The sequence below is a fragment of the Aricia agestis genome, chromosome 22 (assembly GCF_905147365.1).
Source record: "Aricia agestis chromosome 22, ilAriAges1.1, whole genome shotgun sequence".
In the NCBI taxonomy this organism is placed as follows: Eukaryota; Metazoa; Arthropoda; class Insecta; order Lepidoptera; family Lycaenidae; genus Aricia; species Aricia agestis.
In genome coordinates this window covers 135826-160038 of record NC_056427.1, presented here as the reverse complement: position 1 = coordinate 160038, position 24213 = coordinate 135826, and the positions used below count along the sequence as shown (strand labels likewise).

At 38.3% G+C, this 24213-nt stretch overlaps 1 protein-coding gene across 2 annotated transcripts in view; it reads right to left on the bottom strand.

The window, feature by feature from the left end:
• LOC121737980 overlaps positions 1-24213 on the bottom strand; it is a 67780-nt gene that overhangs the window by 18725 nt on the left and 24842 nt on the right. For both annotated transcript variants that reach the window (XM_042129732.1, XM_042129733.1), the window contains exon 3: positions 163-1199. In XM_042129732.1, coding sequence (XP_041985666.1) covers positions 163-1199 — 1037 coding nt within the window. The remainder of the gene's footprint in view (positions 1-162; positions 1200-24213) is intronic.

Here is a 24213-nt window from a genome sequence, read left to right as displayed (position 1 = left end):
GGTACGGAAATACTGCCGGTGACATTTTGTTCCAGAGTTTTACCGTGCGCAGTTTACAAAATCGGTGAAAATAAGCGTGAAGAGGTAATATAGACAGACTTTCGCAAAAAAATGGTTGACTCTGATTGCAGCCATTACTGTTACAATATCAACAATAATTACCTTAGTCTTGTCCCAGTCCTGTCCAGCGCTCCTCTTAGTTCTGTCACTGTCCTCCTCATCACCTCCTAGAATCTCTCTCAGAACATCTTCACTTATGTTCATGTCTCCGTTATATTCTTCTTTCTCCTCTACCTCTACTTTCGATAGTAAATCTTCTATGCTGTCATTCTGCTGCATTTCTATTCTAGCATCTTCTATATCTTCTAATGTCTCTCCCTTTCTATTGGACTGTAGATCTCTATTCTCGTTCTCTATTCTAGCATTCGGTAAATCTTCTACTCTATCACCTTTATCTAAAATATCTTTATCATCTAATCTTTCAGTCGCAATATAATTTTCGTTGATAGGTATCTCGTTAGTCTTATCATCAGGTAGTGAGGTTTCGTCGGGTGTGACAACGATACCGCTATCTTCTATGCTCGTCTCTGGATCAGTTTCGATTTCTATAGACTCATCTTCAGTATCAAAGAACGGTTGGAATTTTTTATCTATAGGTTCGATTTGGTCTGGTTGATTTTGAAGCGAGTCTGGATCTAAATTGTCGGGATTTTCTACAAGTGCTATAAGGTTTGGATTGTTATCAAGCGATTCAGTGTCTGTTAAATCATTTGGATTTTTTTCTACCATACCATCTTTATCTTCTGCGTCTCTAGTAGCTTTTTGAGGATCATATACATTTCTGGTAACTTGAATAACAGTGTCATCATTTTGGGGGAAAGTGTCATCTACTTCTACGTTCCTAATAGCTTCATAGAGAGTGTTGGTTTGAGGAAAGGTATCATCTTCTGTATTCTTAGTGTTAGGGTAGAGGGTTTCATCTGCGTTCCTAGTAGATTCATAGAGAGTATTAGTTTGAGGGAAGGTGTCATCTTCTGTGTTCCTGGTAGCTTCATTGATCTGCGGGTCTGCGCTCCTGGTGTTGGGGTAGAGGGTATCTTGTAGTGGGGGGTAGAGGGGGGCGTCTCGGAGGAGATCGGCGGCGTCGAGCGACAGCGCCCTCTCAGAGCTGCTGCGCTCACACAGCGCGGGAAGAAAGCCTGCGGACAAGGAGAATGACGTTAGAAATATTGCGTGGTTATGTTAGCCTAGTACAAGATATATGTTTTTAACCCACTTCCAAAAAGGAGGAGGTTATAATATGTACGGCTGTGGTTTTTTTTTATCAGTTATAAGAAGTAAAAAATCGGCAAAGATTTCAAAATAACTGTGGACATTTTTTCAAGAAGACAACTAAGTTTACACGTACACCATACATTACATGATGTAACAAAACAAAGTGATAATACTATAGGGTGTGTTTATGTCCGATATATAGAGTTCACTGCGTAAGTAGCAGCGCTGAAGGAGCAATTTTTTTATGATTTATATGGTCAAGTGGCAAGTGCCCGCGCGTCAAGAATCTCCATACAGTGTAAAAAAGTTACTCTTTCAGCTCTGCTAGTTTCACAGTGAATACAAGGGAGTAGGGACTCATGACACCTGGGGGGTGAGCCGAAATATTTTCGTTTTCGCTTCGTTATAGAATGGCCGATGTAAATGTATGGAATTGACACAAGCGTTCGTTAATATGACGTCGACGTTCAACTCGTCTTATGTCAATTCCAAACATTTTGGTTGGCGATTCTATAACGAAGCGAAAACGAAAAAGTTTCGGCTAAATGGCCTGGATTCCTAAAGTATTGTCACTTTGTTGTGTGCCCTGTATAATAATATATTTATCATGTACATATCTGTGTACATAGTTGAATACATAAAATCTTAAACTTTTCCACATCCCTTTCAATACTTGCTCGGCGACGTATAACTTCATCGGGAAAGGTCGCGGGACTCAAACGCACTCAAACTCACTAACTTAAATTAGCAAAAAGGGGAGAGCCAAGCGCGAGTCGGGCTTATGTAAGACAGGTTCAGTTTAATATGAAAGTTCCCATAAAACAAAATTACGGTAGAAATAAAAAAAAATAGTTCAAAAATTATATTTTCTAATTTTTTTTATGTTTACTAAACATTTTTGCAATGTTATTGGCTCTTAATACGTTCTTATGCAAAATTTCCAATTAATTATACTACTGGAGATAGGTAAAATCGTGCTCAAAGATTCCGTCACATACATATTATTATCTACATGATACAGCCCAAGCCACTTTTTAGCACGCTTTTATATATAAAAGCGTGCTAAAAAGTGGCTGTGATGTGTTTCTTTAACGAGCAAACTAATCACCTGATGGTAAGCGATATCCCCCAAGAGCTTCGCAATACCAGAGGAGTTACACGTGTCACCTATGATAGTGTCCTTTCGGATAACTCATTTACACAACATTTAAAGCGTTTTTGTTTCACGCCGGTTTTCCGTGAGGCCGTACCTACTACTAATGAGCCGACCCATTCGTGCAGACTGTCGTATCTTTAGAGACTCGTTTAAAAGATAACGTCTTCAGTGCGCACTGCACACACTTAAAATATTAGTCGCTACTTTGGTGCTCCGTCTTATCTTTATCACGTAGGTAGGTTTTTCCATGATAAGAACTAACCTATGTCCTTTCACAGTACTTATAGTATCCCTATACAAAATTTTATCTAAATAACTTCAGCAGTTTATACGAAAAGAGGTACCAAACAGACACTCTTTCACCATTATAAATTCAAGTACGGAACCCTATAATGGGGGTAAATGAGGCGATGGGGGTGTATGGGGGAGGAAGGGGTCGTCAATTGAATTTCTCGTTGGCAACAGTAAATAAATTACATACAATCACTCACTTCTTTTGACACTTGATACTTGTTGAGAAGTTTGTACTTGAGATTAACGAAGAAATATACTAGTTATATACTGCTTATATTCTTCTTATATAACGCGTATATATTGTTTGTACGCGTATATAAGTACTAAATGACGCCCGCAGCTCCGTCACGCCAAAATTCGTTCGCGCGAGAACCGTACATTGTTCCCGGATAAGAAGTATCCTATGTGCTTTCCGAGGACTCAAAGTATCTACATACCAAATTTCAGCAAAATCGGTTCAGGGGTTTGGGCGTGAAGAGGTAACAGACAGACTAACACAATTTCGCATTTATAATAGGTACTAGCTATTTGACCGAGATTTGCTCGGTATTCGATAAAACACGAATAAAATGTCATTTTCTAAAAAATATTCCTAGCTAGATCGACTTATCGCCCCCGAAACCCCCTATATACTAAATTTCATGAAAATCGTTGGAGCCGGTTCCGAGATTCCAAAAAAATTATTTTACTAAATCACTGCATAACGTGTTTATCATTATTATTTATAAAATATCCATAACCGGCGCCAGACAGACAGACAGTACTAATATTAGCACGGATATTATGGAACTATGGATATTTTCAAATAATAATGAAAAACACGTTATGCAGTGATTTAGTAAAAGAAAAAATATTTTGTAGTACGCGTGGTAATTTAAATATAATCTTCCATACCTATGGACGATTAATCAATCAAGAACAAATCAAGAAAAACGAATAGCACATCAGCCACGACACGAATTTCGCGTTATGGTCTTTTTGTGATTGCCAGAACGCGTCGTGGCCGTTTTCATTAGAGCCACGACGCAAATTTCGCGTCGTGGCTGTTTCACTGTGACCACAACGCGTTGTGAGCCATTTTTTCGTTCATTGAGCGATTTCGGTCTTTGAGCGTAACATATACAAGAATTGCTCATTTAAAGATATAAGATGTGTATGGATACTACAAGATGTAACATAAATAAGCATGAAAAGGGTATTCTTTTGGGGGTGGAGTTTCTGGTGGTTTAGTTTGGTTCGTTGGTTGTTCTGATGGTTCACACACGCGTGGTTGGTAGAGTTAAAAGATGCAAAACGGGTTGAAATATTTATTCACTATTAGTGTAGTAACACTGGTTTACACAGGTTATTAATTATGGTTTAGTTAATGGTGAATGGTAATGGTTATACGAGCTGTCAAGGCAGCGACTCGGACGGCGGACCGATTGGTTGACAACTCGACAACTACTCGCCAATTACTGCCCTCGCTAAATGCCAAGGCGATTATTATAATGTAAACATGCTGATCTGTTCGATGTACCTGGAACAAAGCGATAATAATATAATAATACGTTAGGGTGTGTATGTGTCTATTATATAATGTATAGAGTTCACAGTGTGAAAGTAGCAGCGCTGAAAGAGTTACGTATCTTAACTTCTATGTTACTATGAGAAAATGCCCCAACGTCATGACTTTTCCAATACATATTTTCCATTTTAGTGTTTTAGTGTTAGTGTTAGTTTTTTAGTGTAATTGTATGTATGTTAGTCTACAAGGTATTGATAATATGGGCCAAGACGCCTGAATGAAATAAATAAATAAAAATACAATACTTAATAATAAATAATCGGCCAAGTGCGAGTTGGACTCGCGCACGAAGGGTTCCGTACCGCGAAAGTAGGCAAAAAATGTGTTTTTGTATGGGAGCCCTCCCTAAATATTTATTTAATTTTAATTTTATTATTGATTTTTAAAGAACACATATTATAATTGAGGATTTTGTGAAAATTTCAAGTGCCTACTTGTTACCATTACTGAGATAGAGCAAGAAAAGCCAAAAAATCACATTTGTTGTTTGGGAGCCCCGTTAATTTTTTATTTTATTTGTTTTTAGTATTTGTTGTTATAGCGGCAACAGAAATACACAATCTGTGAAAATTTTAGAAGTCTAGCCATAGCGGTTTTTGAGATACAGCCTGGAGACAGACGGACAGACAGACAGACGGACAAACAGACCACGAAGTCTCAGTAATAGGGTCCCGTTTTTACCCTTTGGGTACGGAACCCTAGAAAGCAAGTAACAAAAATATTTACAGTAAACTCTATACTCACAGCGTAATAATAATTATTATTATTATAGTTAAAACAAGTAAAATTGTATTATTTTAAAATACTGAAGCTTCTAGTTAAAATAAATATTGAATCAAATTTAAAATTTCATACAGCACAAGCCGAGTTCAGAAGTTAGAATTAACATAATGAAATACTAGCGGACCGAATTGAGTTTTGGGGAAAATAAAATTAAAAACCACCGTTTGTTTTAAAGTCACGTTTGCTAAACCCACACGTAGCTCCTGGACTATAAAGCGATATTATCGCGCACGTACCTCCTCGTCTATAAAGTGATAGCATCGCAAAAACGTGGCTAACTCCCCGACTATAAACTAACGTAGCCTGCAGCTCTAAGTCTATAAAACTTAGAAATCTTTCAGCTTTTAGACAAGCCATCTCATAACAAAGATACAATACTAATATTATAAAAGCTAGTGTGTTTGTATGTAACCGATTTAGCTGGTTAAAGAGATAATTTGAGTCCCGGAAAAGGACATAAGATACTTTTTATCACGGAAAAATATACGGTCACGCGATAAACAAATTTTGGCGCAACGGACGTCTTTTAGTATTCTAGTAAAGGGGTTAAACTTCTTGACACTAACTTTAGTTTATATTACCCTAGTACATCCACCATAATCACACAAGAACTAACCTCCCCGACTATAACTCTCGGACTATAAAGCACAGATCTCGTATGCTGAATCACGTCCGCGCCCTAACTAGCCCCCATCAGGCGCTATTCAACCTCCTTGCTACTTATGCTATACTGGTACATGTGCGGTCAAAGCGCATAATGTTACCTACGAGTACGTGCACATTATGCAGCGGGGCGGGCCACATATACATGTGAAATATTAGTAATTAGTGTCTAAACATATTAGGCCGAAAAAACGCGGCCGAAGTTCGGCTTGATTACGCCTGCAAACTGCAAAGTATTTTTAGTTATAGACCGGAAGATTCACAAAATTCTTGGTCATTTGTACCAGGCTGGCGGTTCTACATGGGTCTAATTACGTAAAAACAAAAAGGAAAATGATGGTCATAACTAGATCCATTTCTGTGGTCATAGCACTCGCACTGGCAGCCCAAACGCGTGGGCGTTAATCGAACGCTTCGGTTAAATAACGAGTGTCGAACGATTTGTTCCACAAAAATGCTTGTATTTTCAGATAGTCGAAAAAAAAAGCTTACAGCCCGCCATACCGACACGAATACATTAATTTTTAATAAAACAATTGAACCATTTGTACCAGGCAAATTTTTCCGTAGCTAATCATCGTCGAGTCATTCACGAAAATCACCTTGCCTACTTTTCCGACAGATCCCAATGGCCACCATACCACTTTGTAATTTTAAAATTACAACTTTGCAGTGGTATCCTATTTGCCTTTACGTAATTAGACCCCTGTAGAACCGCCAGCCTGGTACAAATGACAAAGAATTTTGTGTCACCATCTCCCGGTCTATAACCGATGACACACCATGCTGAAATGACGTCGCGTTATATTTTAGCGTAGCGCATTGCTGACGTAATCGTGGCGAATTTCGGCCGCGTATTTTCGACCTAGTGTGTTTTGATACTAGGGCTCCTCTTTATGTTGAATTCTGATGGAAGACAATGATTTTCACCAAGTTTGTGAAGATAATATGTACAATCTACGTTAATTTAAAGGCAATCAGTAATCACATACGCCTCCAAGTTAGCTTTCACAATTTATAAACCAACTAAATGTAAATCGCAGCTCCGCTATGCTGAAAATTTATCGCGACGAAAATTACTGTAGGGTAAATGACTAGTAGATTGGACAGTACCAGTCATTGGAAAAAGCACAAAAACACAATATTTATTAATGTTGCTTTAAAAATTTCCTGTTTTTAAAGTAAAATAACGCCTGTTATTAAAGAAAAACAGTCAGTTTTTAAAGCAACATTAATAAATATTATGTTTTTGTGGTTTTTCCAATGACTGGTACTGTCCAATCTACTAGTCATTTACCTTACATTTTTCTGTAACGAAAATCATCCTATGTCCTTTCCTATCTTTCTGTAGGAAGGTATCTGCATGCCAAATTTCATCTAAATCAGTTGAAATAAAGTAGACGGCCAATATCTTTATCTTTCTTTTTAGTGTAGTCGGGTAACTAGATTAAGCAGAACATACAATATAACATATTAAACTGTATAAAAACAGTATATCAAAAACTACCGCTTAATCCAATAAAACAGTTCAGATTTTTTGCAGTGCTTCAATATATTTTATGGTCGCTACAAAATAAATAACTAATATTTTTCACGGCTTACAGCTTAGCTAGTTTAGTTTGTGGGAAAAATATTACATTTCATACAGACTTTGTTACTTTTTTATCCTTTCCATTTATTTTTCATTCACTGAAACAATTTTATTTACAACTAACAATTTTTTCAATTGATAGAATATAAGAACTTTTGACTTCAGCATAGTATTATAATTAATGATAAATTCAGAAAGACTATGAAAATTAACTATTGCTAAGAAAACTCGAAAATGGGCATGAACTTTAAACAAAAGTCGTCTATCAGTTTGGAAGCTACAATGCCATGTATACCACACAAACACACATCAAGTTAATTAGCTTAATATGTCCGGTAAGGAAATTCTGAGAACGACATAATTAATTTCAGAGAAAAAAAATCATTATGTGAAAAAAAATGAAAACCATGAAAATAACTTTTTAGATTTTACACAGAAAACATAGGATATGTCACTCAGGAACACACTAGTTTTCTATTGGTGCTAAAATTTTGGTTTTCTACAAACAAAAAAGACAAACTTTACTTCTTTTATATTGACATAGAAGTGTAGATGTAGGAAACACCCCTCTATTTTCGTTGGAAGTTAAAAAGAGAAAAATAAATTTCGTAACCTTTAGCACAGCCCTAACATAATGTTGCTTCCCCCAAATTTCAAATTACATACATTCGCCTTCATTACCGCTACGGTATTCGTAGCACGGCTACGGCGTAGACCCGCTACGGGGTTTCGTAGCATATTTTAAATGTACGCCAGACTACGAGATTAAAGGTAGCATTCGACATCAAGACGACCGCGACGTGAGGCAGTGACCCGAGACCGCGACCGACAGCTACCTACGAATCTACGCGACCGAGTCGTGCGACGCATACGAAACTCGTACAAAATTTCGTATTTGTGCGAAGGAAACGCGGCCATTTTGTATCTGTCGCGCCACGGCACTGCCTTGTGAGCGACTGGGTCGCGCGACGCAAGTCGCCGGCAGGCCACGCCCACACGTCGCGCGACTCGGTCGCTTGCATCCGTCAGCACTTCCTATTAATTCATATAAAGCAGTTGGTCGCGGTTGGCGGTCGCGAGTCGCGGTCGTCTTGATTCGAATGCTATCCGTGACGCACTTTTTGGTCCGTGGAAATAGAACGCATGGAATTATATGCAGTAACGCACACGACGCGCAGCGCAAAGCAGCGCGTTACTGCATATAATTGCATACGTTCTATTTCCACGGACCAAAAAGTTCGTCACGGATAGTCTGTCGTCTGCGCTGCGCCTAAAGGTGCCGGTTGGCAGCGGGCGACATGAAGCAACCGCAGACGACTTGTCGCAGCGACATTACTGGTTTGTATGTATTTCAATGAAACACCCTGCACAGCTAGCGACACTTATTCATAGAAATACATAGAAACCAGTAGTGTCGCGACGACACGTCGCGCGTCGTCTGCTGCAACTTCATGTAGCCGGTTTCCAATTTGTACCTTTACAATCCCTTTGTTGTCATTTCTCTGGCTCACTTCATACTTAGCTTAAAAAGCCTACGATCATGTTTCAACTTACAGTATACAAAACTAATGCCATGCTAGCCCTTTAGCTAAGACATTTTCTTCATGGTCCAAGAGCCTGCGACGGCCAGATCTTCCTCATTTAAGTAAAGCTGAAAGTTTACCTGTTTGTGGCCTTTACCGAGGTAAGAACGACCAGCAACTTCGGTCGCGGTACTTTAGGAGGTATCCAATTCTGAACGGTCTAAAGTAACCGCGACCGAAACTCCATAGTTGCTGGTCGTTCTTACCTCTGGGGTCACAAACAGGTGAGGAAGGTCTGGCCGTCGCAGGCTCTTACTCTATTATCGCTTCTTTATAGAATCGCCGATCAAAATTTACATAAAAAGTTCAATATAATAAAGTTCGAGTCATGTTATGTTAATTCCATACAATATTTTATAACGGTGACGAGAACGTCTTGGCTAGGGGCTCTAAAATGTTTGATATAAAGAAAAGAAAAATTATAAAAATAACTTTATATTTTTTTTTATTTTGTCCCTTCTTTATTGAATGAATTGCGCGAATCCAGTATTCGTATACCAGGAGCACATAACATCACAGGCAGTCAACGCGACATTATCAATACAAAACGACCTGTCGAACGCCTCGTTTGAATCTGACCCCCCGTGACCCCCCACACGGGGTTGGGGGGTCGTTAGACCCCGCAATTCGCGGTGACCCCCCCTCGCCACGGGTGTTTATGAAAATTATCATAATTTTTGGTTGTTGTTTTGTTTTCTGTTATTTATGAGGTGGGACTTGTGAATTTGAAACCAAATTATGTTGTTTGTTGTGCACGCTGATGAGGATCACCGCACCGCGGGAATCGTGCATCTTACTTTTATAAATCAGTTGTCATTTCCATAAGCACTAACGCCCGCATCTCCGTTGGGCCAAAATTCATTTATTGCGCGAAAACTGTACATTTTTTCGGGATCAAAACTATCTTATGTCCTATGTAGTATGGATATTATGGCGCTCAAGGGTCGCAGGTTCGAATCCCGCCGACGTAATAAAAAGTTTTTGACATGAAATAGTCTGGTGATCGTCCGATTTCCTCATCCATATAATGTATAGGGTACTTAGTCAAGTAACACTCGATAATGTCGATTGCAAAAATATAAATAATATAGCATTTGACATAGCTCATCGCCAAGTCATGGTGCTTGCGTTTTGTCTTGCTCAAATCCCAAACACTTTTGTTTTCTAATTTTGCGGCCGCTATCGAAAGTAATCTGTCTCAGCGTCCAGGCCTGCTTAATATATTTTATACTAATTACGGAGTCTGGTGATTTTAATTTGTAATTATGTCGGGGGCCGACATTTTGTAGCGACGGAAAAAACTTAGGGTAATGAATTCTGAAAAAACTTCGAGCACTCCTTATTAATTTATGTATTAAAGTATTGTCTTATGTATTACTAAATAAAGATGCCACCTTCGCGTCGAAATGTGTTTGTCGCGCGGAAACCGTACATTTTTCCGGGATAAAAGTATCCTATGTCCTTTCCCGGGACTCAAAGTATCTCCGTACCAAATTTCAGAAAAATCGGTTTAGCGGTTTGGGCTGGCAGACGGACAGACGGACAGACGGACAGACGGACAGACGGACAGACAGACAGACAGACAGACAGACACACTTTCGCATTTATAATATTAGTATGGATAAAAGGTCCTTTTCTATAAGAATTCTTAGGGCCTTTTTCATCACTTCCTGATAAGTGCCAAATAGGCAATCCACCACCTTACTTGACATAAGTATGGAGAATCTGTCAAAAAAGCTGTGAATAGCATAGGCACGTTATCAGAAAGTGGTAAAACAGGCCCTTAATTAAATTAAAATAATTATTGAATCTGAGTGCGTCCGTTAAACTTTAATTTATTCAAAATGTACGATGTCCGTGGCATTCTCCAATTTAAACTACCCCATCCCACAATAATTACCAAGTCAACATGAGTAGGTAGGAGTTAACTAGTTTCATACAAACACTACCCAGTACCTCGCAGCGGTAAAACTTTGTAAATAAACGCAGCAGTCGTTATAAACTCTAGAGCGGTTACATGTAAAAGTGGGCGGTGAGGGAAAATAACATTACTAAACGTTTTTATCCGACTACGTAAGTATGTTTGATAATATCTCTGTGGTATTATTTAGATTTTAGACCAATTTGACTTAAGACCAATTTGATTTAAGACCGATAAAAAATTTGGGTCTCAAAATTGGTCGTGAACAGGAAAAACCAAACCTATACCTAACTCCAAATCTCAACTACCTATGTGACTTACTCACGATTTAAATAAACGTGATTTCAAGCCGGTTTTCTGCGAGACCGTTCATACTCGTTACAAACGATCATAAGTGTCAGCATACAAACAAACTACCAGAGCACCAACGCGCTACATATTGTGCCAGTAACCAGGACAACAGAACACAGGAAGAGATACATTTTGCGTGACAAATTGTCAATGTGTTGTGTTATATGTACAGTGCGCGCTGCGGCGATATTTTTAACCGAACTCTAGAGGTTGTTTATTATAGCCTGGTTAAGTGAACAATGAAATGTCAATATCCTGGATTATGACAAATGTTTATTTATGGAGGAACTAAACGCGCAATAACTGTACTTTTTTCAGGGATGAAAACTATCCTATGTGTTTTCCCATGACTCAAACTTTCTCCATGCCCAGCGAAATCGGTTCAGCGGTTTGGGCGTGAGAGGACAGACGGACTGACAGACAGACACACTTTTTCAATATTAGTATGGATATAGATTGAAAGAGACTAGATCAATGATATTGTACTTATACAGATATGTTACGTCCATACTATTTTCCGGCTTGAATCTCTTCCGAACAATTTTCAAATTCAAAATTGCAGACATTGACAAATTTGACAGATGAGTGAAACAAAAGATACGAAAAACCATTTACGTAAAAGAGACAGTTCTATTTTTAAACCGTCGAATCGTATCGCTGTCTCTTTCTTCGCCTGAGCTATGACGAAAATTCGATTTTTTCCAGATTGTTCGAAAATTATTTTAATTAATCGAGGTATTTATTGCAATCAAGACATGTGGTAAGAGATTCCATGTGTTTTGTTTACTTTCGAGTCATAATTGGTACATTTTCGAAACAGGCACGACATCATTTTCAATTTATTTAGGTAAGACAAGACGCGGCACGTTCGTGACTGCGCTCGATTCAGACTAAACAACAGACGGCCCAATTGGGCCGTATTAGAAGCTTCACAACGCGCGCGGTAGTAACATATCTGGTTTGAGTATTTCATCATTGGACTAGATTGATTAAGAAAAGATGCAGTATTACTGTTGCATTAAAATAGTAAAATCAACATTCAACATTCATTCAGACATTCAACTTTCTATTTAATATTCTGTCTTAATGCACAGCAAAAAATATGTCTGTTCTGCTGTTTCGTTTCTTACTTACGCTCGCACGATCAATACTAGTATTATAAATGCGAAAGTGTGTCTGTCTGTCTTTTGCCTTTAACGCCTAACCCGCTGAACCGATTTTGCTGAAATTTGGCATGGAGATACTTCGAGTCCCAAGAAAGGACATAAGATACTTTTTTCCCGGAAAAATGTACGGTTCCACACGATAGACGAAATTCGGCGCAACGGAGTTGCAGGTGTTGTCTAGTGTTGATACAAAACGAAGATATTGTACCCGGCTAGCAGAACTGAATAGAAAGTAATCTGCATCGATCGCCAAATCCTGTCCAAGCCATCTCATTTGCCTCTCATAATAGAGACCGAATAATGTTAACCCTCCAACGTCCCCTTTAACCCTCCAACGTCCAAATCTAAAAGACCAATAAAAGAAACTATCGCTTTGAAAAGACCTTTCAGTTCACTTTTAATCCTTTCCGCGATAATTACTCGCAGAATCTCGGATACCGGGTAATCCCGGAGTCCGGGACTCACGAGTCCCGCGATCCCGGGATTTATCCCGTAATCCTGGGATTAAGGGATTAAACGCCGTAAGCGCCGCTGATATTCGTAATAATACTCGGTGATGATAATTAAAATAAAGAAGGAAATATAAAAGTTATTACAAAAGAAGATTAAGTAGAAAAGTAAAGAAAAAATAGGATAAGTAGTACAAGTTTCGTTTGACTTCGAAGCGACTGGACAGATTTTGATGGAATTCGGAAGAGATATAGACCAATTATTAAGGCAGGATATAGGCTATTTCACTGGAAAATGTTTGATTTCCTCGATAAAATACGATTTTTGAGCGTTCGACTTCGGTTCCAATGAGGTCTCTTCATGTTACCCCATGATGAACCAATGAAGGCCTCCGTGGTCCAGTGGCTTAGAGCGTTGCTCTTGACTCGGAGGTCGTGGGTTCGATTCCCGAGTTGGAAACATGTTATTTCCAAGTTTAAAATTTAGTTTGATTATGTAGAGTCTCACCGATTTTAAATGGATTTCCGCAAAGTAACGCCTGATTCTATTAACTATTTCCAAGTTTGTTTAGGACAATGCAGGCTGATCACCTGATTGTCTGACAAGTAAGATGATCCATGCGTCGGATGGGCATGTAAAAAGTCGGTCCTGCGCCTGATCTCTCGCCAGTCGTGTCGGTCTTCCGTCCCACTGGGTTATGAGAGTAAAGGAATAGAGAGTGATCTTGTGTACTGCGCACACACATGGGCACTATAAAATTACTCCTGCGTACCTGACCTGGTTTCAATGAAACCGGCCACCGTAACCGAAACTGGTGTGGGAGTTATTAATATTATGATGGACCAATACAATGATTAGCAATTACGAATGTTTGGAGACTGGTGAATGGGTGTATTCGTCTATGATTGCCCATTATGGACGTGATAGACGATAGACGATTATGCTCAACGACGTGTAGAGAACAATCCTGTTTTAATTACCTATTTGACGCCGTACATTTGTCCGGGATAAAAAGTATCCTATGTCCTTTCTCGGGAATCAAACGGTCTTACCACAAAAGATTTAAACATCTATTGAACAGTTGTTAAGACCATTATGTACTGAATTTTTTTCTTATCAACTGTTCAACAGGTGTTTAAATCTTTTGTAGTAAGACCGAAAGTATTTCCATACCTATCAGCAAAATCGGTTCAGCGGTTTGGGCGTGAAGACAGACAGACACACTTTCGCATTTATAATATTAATATTAAAATATTAAGTATGAATGATCGACGTTGTAGTAGGGGAGGGGAGGGTGCTATTCGTGGAGACCTAGTATTTAGTAGTTTTCTACATTAGGTTGGTACTACTAATATATATTTTGTGCATTAGGTTAAACCTCATAAAAAAAGAATAAGAGGGTTTTTATTTTAGCGGTGGGTTCAGAAACTGCAACCATTTTAAAGTTATGAAAAAGAAAATTATATACGTAAATACTATATAATAACAATAATAACAAGATCTTAGACAACAACGACTAAATCATTTAGTTCAGTGCAAAATAAAATTAACATCTCCGAAGCTTAGTTAGGAAAATATGAAGCTTTATTTTTTTACATTTTAAAATGTCCTACAGGCTTATCTAACCTTCGAATCGTCAATGCTCTATATGGAAGCATCTTTGGGATATACTCCTATCTCCTATCTTAATCTGATAGATCCGATGACATTTGAATATTCGAAAATAGCTTTTTTTTAACCCACCACGTCAGAAATCTGATTTCTGTTATGCGCAATCGTGGCTATCCATCACGGCCCAACGTTTAGAGATATTTCGCTTTAAATAAACCACTATATTGCTACTATCAGCAAACAGATTGTGGAATCTGCCAGCCCATCGCGACAATGCCCCTGTATAATAAAATTGAGCACTCCGCCTCTAATTATCCCAAATTCGATTACAATCCACCGCATTACCCCCCACCCCCCTCCACCAGGGGGGCAGTGAGGAGGGGGGATAATTGCGTTACATAGTACCAGGGGAGCAGAGCTAACAGAGAGATAAAAGGTTAAATTAATGATTGTACCTTTCAACTTAACGACCTTTACAGTTTGTTTTAAAATTAACGCAGTTTAAAGAGAATATTGTGGACACACGTTTTGATATAAGTACAGTATTAGACATGTAGGTGGGTTGGTCAGTTGACTAGACGCCTAGGCCTATTATTTATAAAAAACCTAAAATATGATACAAGAATCAACGAAAAAAAAAACGAGCATTTACCAAGCTTTCTATAACACATACCTACACTTCTCAGCAAAAAGTGCATATGTGTATATTTTAGTAATTTATAATACGAAAACCTCTTATGGATCTATCAGGTGAATAGACAAAGAAAACCTTTAGTAGATATCTAATTCGCCTAACTGTAATGAGTGTGGTATGGACTATAATAATAAAGTAGCTATTTGACCGAGCTTCGCTCGGTGTTGGATAAAACACCAATAAAATGACATTTTCTAAAAATGATTCCTAGCTAGATCGATTTATCGCCCTCAAAACCTCCTATATACTAAATTTCATGAAAATCGTTGGAGCCAATTCCGAGATTCCAATTATATATTATACACACCAATTCCGATTATATTCTTGTATATAATAATATAATATATTATATACAAGAATTCCTCGTATATAAGATAGTTATAACTTATAAGTTACGATGGCTGGCATGCCATGTATGGCAAAAACAAAGATAAAGAAAAAAACCTTTATATGATATCTATATATATATAAAACTCAAAGGTGACTGACTGATTGACATCGTGATCTATCAACGCACAGCCTAAACCACTGGACGGATCGGGCTGAAATTTGGCATGCAGGTAGATGTTATAACGTAGGCATCCGCTAAGAAAGGATTTTGATAAATTCCAACCCCAAGAGGTTCAAATAGGGGATGAAAGTTTGTATATAATAATACTTCTTAACGCGAGCGAAGCCGCGGGCAAAAGCTCGTGTTAACTAAAGTTTGTCTTTTTCCACATAAACTTTATGCGAGCACCTATTGGATCCAACCGTAAAGTCCTGCAGGAATCGTTTTTTTCGATCAAATTTATTAGAACGTATAGAATGGATTAATGTTGGGTTGCCTTGTCAAAAGTAGCCGCAAGTACCTCTAATTAAGTTTAATGTTCATGAGATAAATGCATAATTTGTTTGATTTTTTTTTCAGTAAATTTTACATCATTTGAAAGAAAATGACAAGACAAAATGGTTGCCAGCTCTAAATCGGCCGCAACCTAGGGTTGCCAGCCCGTAAACAGACATAGTTCATCATCAAAATTGAAGCATCGATTTTTTTAATAATTTTGATACAAAATTAAAGTTTTATGCATTTTGTGCACGAATATCCATGGTTGCCAGTTTTTTTTTTATAAAATAAGGGGGCAAACGAGCAAACGGGTCACCTGATGGAAAGCAACTTCCGTCGCCCATGGACACTCGCAGCATCAGAAGAGCTGCATGTGCGTTGCCGGCCTTTTAAGAGGGAATAGGGTAATAGGGGAGGGTAGGGATGGGAAGGGAAGGGAATAGGGGAGGGTAGGAAAGGGAATAGGGTAGGGGATTGGGCCTCCGGTAAACTCACTCACTCGACGAAACACAGCGCAAGCGCTGTTTCACGCCGGTTTTCTGTGAGAACGTGGTATTTCTCCGGTCGAGCCGGCCCATTCGTGCCAAAGCATGCCTCTCCCACGTTTAAAATTTTACGCATATAGTTACACGTATAAAGTTGCACGATAGCCGCAAATTGGGGTTGCCATCACTTTTGTTTAAGACAAATGTTCAGGCCTACAATTATTATGCCTGGGAGAATTTGAGAACGTCGAGAACCTACAAGATTGCAATTTTTATTTAATAGGCGTTTTTATTTTTATGCGTAGTGTCCTGTCATTCCTTCTTAGTTCTTATTTTTCCATTGAATACACGCAAATTTGTATTACGGGCTTTCATTTTACACAATTAGAGGTACTTGCGGCTACTTTTAACAAGGCATCCCAACATTAATCCATTCCATACGTTCTAAAGATTATTTTAAAATATATTTGATCGAAAAAAACGATTCATGCAGGATTTTACGGTCGGATCTTAGGATATTAGGTCTTAGCAGATACCAACACTTTCACGGACCTGTGCAAAAAACAAGCATCTATAAAGTAGCGGTCAACGAACTTGTTTCTCTCTATCTAGCGACCGAACTTTATATACCCATTCTCAATTAAAGTCTACCCCAACGCAAACCCTCAAAGGTTGAAGGGACTGTATGTAAGTAGTTTTAAAAAGTTTATTGAGCCAAGTACTAGGAGTGTAGATTTTATGAAGGGGTGCCTTAAAACGTTTATAAGCGATAGAGTTCTTAGCACCAGGATCGCAGAGAGCGAGGGGGATTAATTGAGTGGTATTTGTGATTGCTGTGGTTAAAACTTGATTTATGTAACCCTCAACTTGCTTTGACGTTCCTTAGCATTGAATTTATGCAAAAAAGAAATGTCAAGTTACAGAAAGAATTAAGCTTTATAAATTAAGCAAAGTTACACCTATAAATTTCAAACACTTTTAATTGAAACTAAGGGGGTGTTTAGTTATTTTGCATTACTAAACATACAAACGTAATTCACAAATCAAAAATGTCGAATACATAAGGCATCGCAAGCACTTAGCGACATTGAAACTATCGAAAGCAATTTGACTAAGTACCCAGAGGTCAGTCGACTTAATAAAACTAAAAAGGTTCTAGCACAAGACCTAAATTTGATTCAGGCCGGTCGCGGGTACAAAAATCATAATATTCCCGCGTATTATTTGTGAAGTTCTGTGCGCCTGGTTCATTCGGGTCAACTAACGTGGTTAACCTAAAAATTACCGTCCATACACGTTGTTATTAACGTCAAAGTTGCCAACTCGATTATCTCGACACGAATTTCTATTCAATTCATGCTCCCCTGGTAGTTCTTATTGTGTACCGACTAAATTGTTTGGTAATCCACTTTGCAAAGTTTGACCTAAACGTATTTTGACAATTGTGCTAGTCCGGTCGTTGGATAAAGAGAAATTAGTCATGCCTGCCTCTTTCTAAAATGCTATGAAAATTTTGTATTTGGGCTCACATTACATGTGCGTGCCTTACGAACATTTATCTATGATTGTTCAAATTATGTTTCTACTTAAAAACTTTGCCAATTATGGCTATCCATCATAGTGTAACATAGTAGTTAGGGAAAGAGGGTATTTCGCGACAAGCTCGAGCGTGTCCGATTAAGCTTGTATAGGCTTCCGACATGACATATCTAGTTATTATGGTATACAAAACGGATTTCTCACGTGGTGGGTTAAAAAAGCTATTTTCAAATATTGAAATTTCATCGGATCTGTCAGATTAAGATAGGGGATGATAAGTATACCCCAAATAAGCTTACGTATAAAGCACTGACGATTCAAAGGTTAGGTAAGCCTGTAGGGACATTTTAAAATGTAAAAAAATAAAACTTCATATTATGTTCCTAACTAAGCTTCGTAGATATTTTATGTTGCACTAAACTAAATGATTTAGTGCTTGTTGTCTAAGATCTTGTTATAATTTACCTAAATAAGCAATTTTCTGAATATGTTTTCTTTTTCATAATTTTAAAATGGCTGCAGTTTCTGAACCCACCAATAAAATAAAAAACCCTCTTATTATTTTTTCATTAGTTTCACCTAATTTAAAAAACCTTTTTTAAATTAGGTGAAACTAATGTTCTACTAATGAAAAATTTCAGTTGTGCCGGCGATTTAAGATGGTCGCCCTTTTTTATCGATTTAATTTCGATTCAACAGTCAATCTCTATTGACATAAATTCCGTTTCATGCATCTAACATTTTTCAAATGTTTTCGTAACAATAATTTTATACTCCTATTTCACAGATGAAATATTTATAATTTTATATTAATAAATTAGCATTTAGCAACTTTTCATTTTTATTCATTTCCAATCAAAGAAAACTTTTGTTTTTGTAGATGAAATACAATTTATTGCACTTTGATTTTTTTTGTTTTCTTGTAAAAAAACTGTAGCAAGGAATATGAAAACTGTCACCCATATCATCTTAAAACGCACAAACTATTATAGGTCTCCATGACGCTCGAAAGATTACAAGAATAGCACCCTGGGCTCCCCTACTATAGAGATAGACTTTTAAGGGCGGATTCGACCAAACTGGAGTAAAATTTTACTCGAGTATAACTGTCTCCTAATCTATGAGTAATCTGGTTTTGCGTTTTTCCAACTTCTAATCCAAGAATGAGAAGAGGAGGAGGAGGAACACGGGAGTAAATATTTACACGGGCTATTTTGGCGGAGTAAATATTAAACTGAGAATAGTTGCACAACTGGGTTCAACTGTCACGGTCGGTGTCATTGTGAACTATAATTGACATTTTATTTCATACTCTTTGAGTAACTTGGTAAAATGCAAACGATAATACCCTAGAGTAAATTAAAGGGTAAAATTATTCTCATGATAGTTATACTCGTGTAACTTCAAGTTTGGTAGAATCGGGCCTAAATCATGTAACACAATTTATGTAGGTTATCAATACATCAATTATTGCCAAATGCCAATAATAATAATTATGCAAGCGATAAAATTTGACAGATTTACAATCAGTTGTAAAATTATTTAATGCAATTTACGGCTGTTGTCACATCGTGCTGTCAAATCTCAAATAACTTATGACTACCCCACAAAATTAACATTTACATAGAGCTTAAAGTCCGGTCGCGGAACTGCAAGGTGTAACAAAGTTATAATGCTTTAGAGTTTAGGGTGTGTATGCATTCTGTATATAAAGTTCACTGTGAAAGTAGCAGCGCTAAGAGAGCAACATTTTTTTGTGATTTGTTTGGGTAAGCGCCGCTGCGTCACGAGTTTTCCCATAAAAAAAGTGAAAAAAAATTCTCCTTAGCGCTGTTACTTTCACACTGATCTCTATACACGGGACTCATACACACCCTAAAGTATTATCACTTAGTTTTGAAACACATTTAAATATACTAATATTATAAATACGAAAGTGTGTCTGTCCGTTGCCTCTTATCGCCGAAACCACAGTATCGGTTTTGCTCTTTGATATGGAAATACTGAGTTCCAGGGAAGGACATAGAATACATTTCATCCCGGATAAAGCGTACGGTTCTCGCACGATAAGTAGGATATTCGCCTAAGGGAGATGCATCTACTAGTAATTAATAAAAAAACTGTCTCTATATTCTTCAACCAGACTATAGTTATAATTAGTACGCACAAACACATATTAGAATCCGTGTACACATCGCATACATTTCACCAGCAAAGCAAACGACCAGCGGCCATATATCGCAACTGCTGGCGACAGACAGACAAAACATATTCGCCGAGATATATGAGACTGAGTGACGTAAGTCATATGACTCATATGTGACGGTACTCAAGGAGTAATATATAATGTGTGTGTATGTCAGTCTTGAGGAATATATTGGTGAGACGAATGTTGATAACTTGTTTACTTGATACAGATATACCAGGGGAGCAGAGGTTACTAGGATATGCTATCAAACGTTTAATGCGAGGTTTCTTAAGGTTATATATATTATAAAAATGACTGTAGTTTATCTATTAGAGCTGATTGAAATAAAGAATCAGCAATACCAGTGTAAAGATAAACTTTTTCTAAAAACGTGTGGCACTTGGGGACTGCCGCGGTAAAGCTCTTGTATATCATTTTTTATCATCTTATGCAATAAATATCGCATACGTCTAGTCGCACGCACACAAACACCATGCAGAAGTCTGCCGAACAGTCGACGCCGCGCCGCAGCGCTGTGCCGGTTGGAGTGGGGTGTGTTAGGTTTTTCGTTACGTTTTTTTTGTCTCGGATATCGCGCTCTAAGCCCGCGATAAAAAGCTATACAAGATACTAGAGCGCTTGTTAAAACGAAAACCCTTCATAAAACGTTTTTACTCTCAGCTGAAGCGAAGTAACAAAAAAACTAACTTTTTGGTGCCGAAAATGCCTTGCACGAGGAACATTGTAATAACATTTCGTTCGTTTCTCGTTAAAATTACATCTCCATAACGTTTTGGATTCTTCTTATTTCTAGCCGAATTGTAATTCGCGCTGTAGTGTATTGGATCAATAAATAATAGTTTTGTGCACTCATGTCATCGATGACAGTGACGTTGACAGACGTCAGGAACTTGCCAAAGTTGCCTCTTCACAATGGTCTATGCTAGCCCACTATTAAGGCCATCGCCATTGTGTAGAGTTGTAGACCATCGTCCGCCATCATACACCACTACCCCGTCCACACAATGGCGATGGCTTATAGTGGGGCAGCATGGGCCATTGTGAATAGGCAACATTATGGTGTGTATGCTAGAAAGAGGCGTACTGCAGGGATGTTACCATTCGCATAATCAAGCACTTACTAATAAAATCATTTACGCCATTTACGTCTTTATTAGTACAAAGGTTATTTTATAATGCCAAAGTGTGGATACCAATCTGTCTGACATTTCTTACATCGACCCGCTGATTTTAATCCTTCGATCGTGGATCGTGGAATAGATTTCCAATCTATTGTTATTCTATTGTGTCACGCTCACCGGTGAGCTTATGGGGCTTGATGGGTTAATGAAATTTGGTAAAAACATACTTTGCGTCCCGGCAAGGACATTCGATACTTTTTAGTCCACAAAAAATGTACGGTTCCCGTGCAACAAACAAAGTTACATCCAACGAGTATTAAATCTACTTAGTGGCAACCCTATGCGGTATGCCACACAATCTCAGCAGCCATTGTGTCGATGTAACACGCAGACAGTTGTGTCAATAGTCGCGACTAATTATCACGCCACGAGACCAGCGACTGTCGCGGCGATTACATGCGAATAGTATAACGCCTCTGTGGTCTAGTGGTATAGAGCGTGGCGCGACTCGGAGGTCGTGGGTGCGATTCCCGCGTTGGAAACATGTTGTTTCCAAGTTTGGCTAAGACGATGCAAGCTCATCACCTGATTGTCTAACAAGTGAGATATCCATGCGTCCGATGGACATGTTAAAAGTCTTGTGCCTGATCTCTCGCTAGTCGTGCTAGTCATCCGTCCCGCTGGGTAAGAACTTAGCACAGTAAATCAAAGAAATGTATAGTATTCTGGCTTTAGATAACACATTACACACATAATATCTAAAGTAGTAAAAGTGTCTAATAGAAAAATCTAAAAAAAATTTTTCAATCGTGAAAAGGTAAATGAATGTAAGAATTTACCTGTATACTGTACGGGGGAACAAGAAACATTAATAAATAAAAAAAAAACTCTCCCTTTAAAGATGATGATTGTGTGATTCATACTCTCTCATCTGTGACTATTCACTGCGTCTGCCGCAGCGTTTTCCATCCTATCGCCCGCTTCGTGGCCGCACACTACCGACAATCACTGGCGCTATGAATCCCGCGACAGTTAGCACGCGGCAGGGCTGACACAAGACAGTTAATATATTGACTAATGAGAAATATCGTGATATAATGTGACTAGGAATACATGGGAACCGTACATCTTTTCAGGATAAAATATATTCCATATCCTTTCCCAAAACTCAAGAAACCTCCATAGAAAATTTTATCAAAATCGGTTTAGCGGTTTAAGCGTAAAGTCAGCCAAAATTCGTTTATGGTGATTGGCGAAGGAACCGTACATTTATCCGCTACAATAATTATACCTTCAGCAAAATAAGTTGAGCTGTTTGGGCGTCAAGAGGTATTCACCACGTAGCTAAAACAAAGACACTTTCGACAATTATACTTAATATTTAATTAGTACGGAATAATATGGATAAAATGTTGCGTCTTCAATTAGTTTATCGCATTAGAATCGTATCTGGAATAAAAACTATCACATGCGACTTATAGCGGCCCGCTCCGCTGCGTCATAACTTGCGCGTATCTTAAATGGCATCGTGGGGTCTCCGCGACCCCGCACATTGAGGGGTTGACCTCAAATTCAAATCCACTGACCCATAACTCACAGATAAAAAGGGGTTGACTTTTATGTATGATTATATTATATTAAATATGCTTACTAATATTATGAATGCGAAAGTAAGTCTGTTTGTAAAATTGTAACATCTCCACGCTGAACCGATTTTAATAAAATTTGTTAGGGAAATACTTTTGAGTCCCTCAAGGACATAATATTATTATGATGAGTTTTATCCCGGAAAAAATTACGGTAAGTATTTCGGTGCAATAAAATTACGGAAAAAATAGTAGTATAAGCCAAATTTGCATTTTTGACATTTTGTCGTAAAATCTAGTAAAGTATAAGCCAGCGGTTACCAAACTTTTTTGGTGGCGGAACCCTTCTAAGTGACATTTTGTTTTGATCTGCCTCTGAATTGTCTCCATTCTGTTGTTATTACTCATTTATAAAAACAATTTATGTATCGTTCACGGAGTCCTTACAATATAATATCAACAACACAACACGTCAGTCTGGCCCCGTGCTAAGAATAAAGTACCTGAAGGACTTGTGTTTCGGGTACCAGACAACGGAAATATAATATTTAATACTTTTATGCTATGCATATATTTAAGCTTTTGCGGGATTCGAACCCGCGCCGCGACCCCTCTTGAGCTACCAATAGCCCACCAACTGAGCCTTAAAAGACTTTTGCGGAGTCCCTGCAGCGCTCAGCTGAGTACACTTTGAGAATGGCTTGTTTTTTTTTTAATGAAATAAGGGGGCAAACGAGCAAACGGGTCACCTGATGGAAAGCAACTTCCGTCGCCCATGGACACGCATCGCGCATCAGAAGAGCTGCAAGTGCGTTGCCGGCCTTTTAAGAGGGAATAGGGTAAGGGGAGGGTAAGGAAGGGAAGGGAATAGGGGAGAGTAGGTAAGGGAATAGGGTAGGGGATTGGGCCTCCGGTAAACTCACTCACTCGGCGAAACACAGCGTAAGCGCTGTTTCACGCCGGTTTTCTGTGAGAACGTGGTATTTCTCCGGTCGAGCCGGCCCATTCGTATAAACAAAATTAACATTTTTCCATTCTGACGCAAAATCAAGTATAGTACAAGCAAAATTAGCATTTTTACATTTTGCAGCGAAATCGAACGGCGAAGTAATTACAATATTCATTGTTGGCGAGAAATCTCGTTATAAACTCCGACATTACATATTCAAATATTTAAATCTCGGCCTGTTATTGGTCGGAAGATGTCAGCCAATGGAAAAACTGGACCACAGACTAATGAGTAATGACATAAACCTAAAGACCTATACAATATACATATTTCACGAGTATATTCTGCGCTAATTATACATTGGAAAAGTTTGTTTGTTTCGAATAGGCT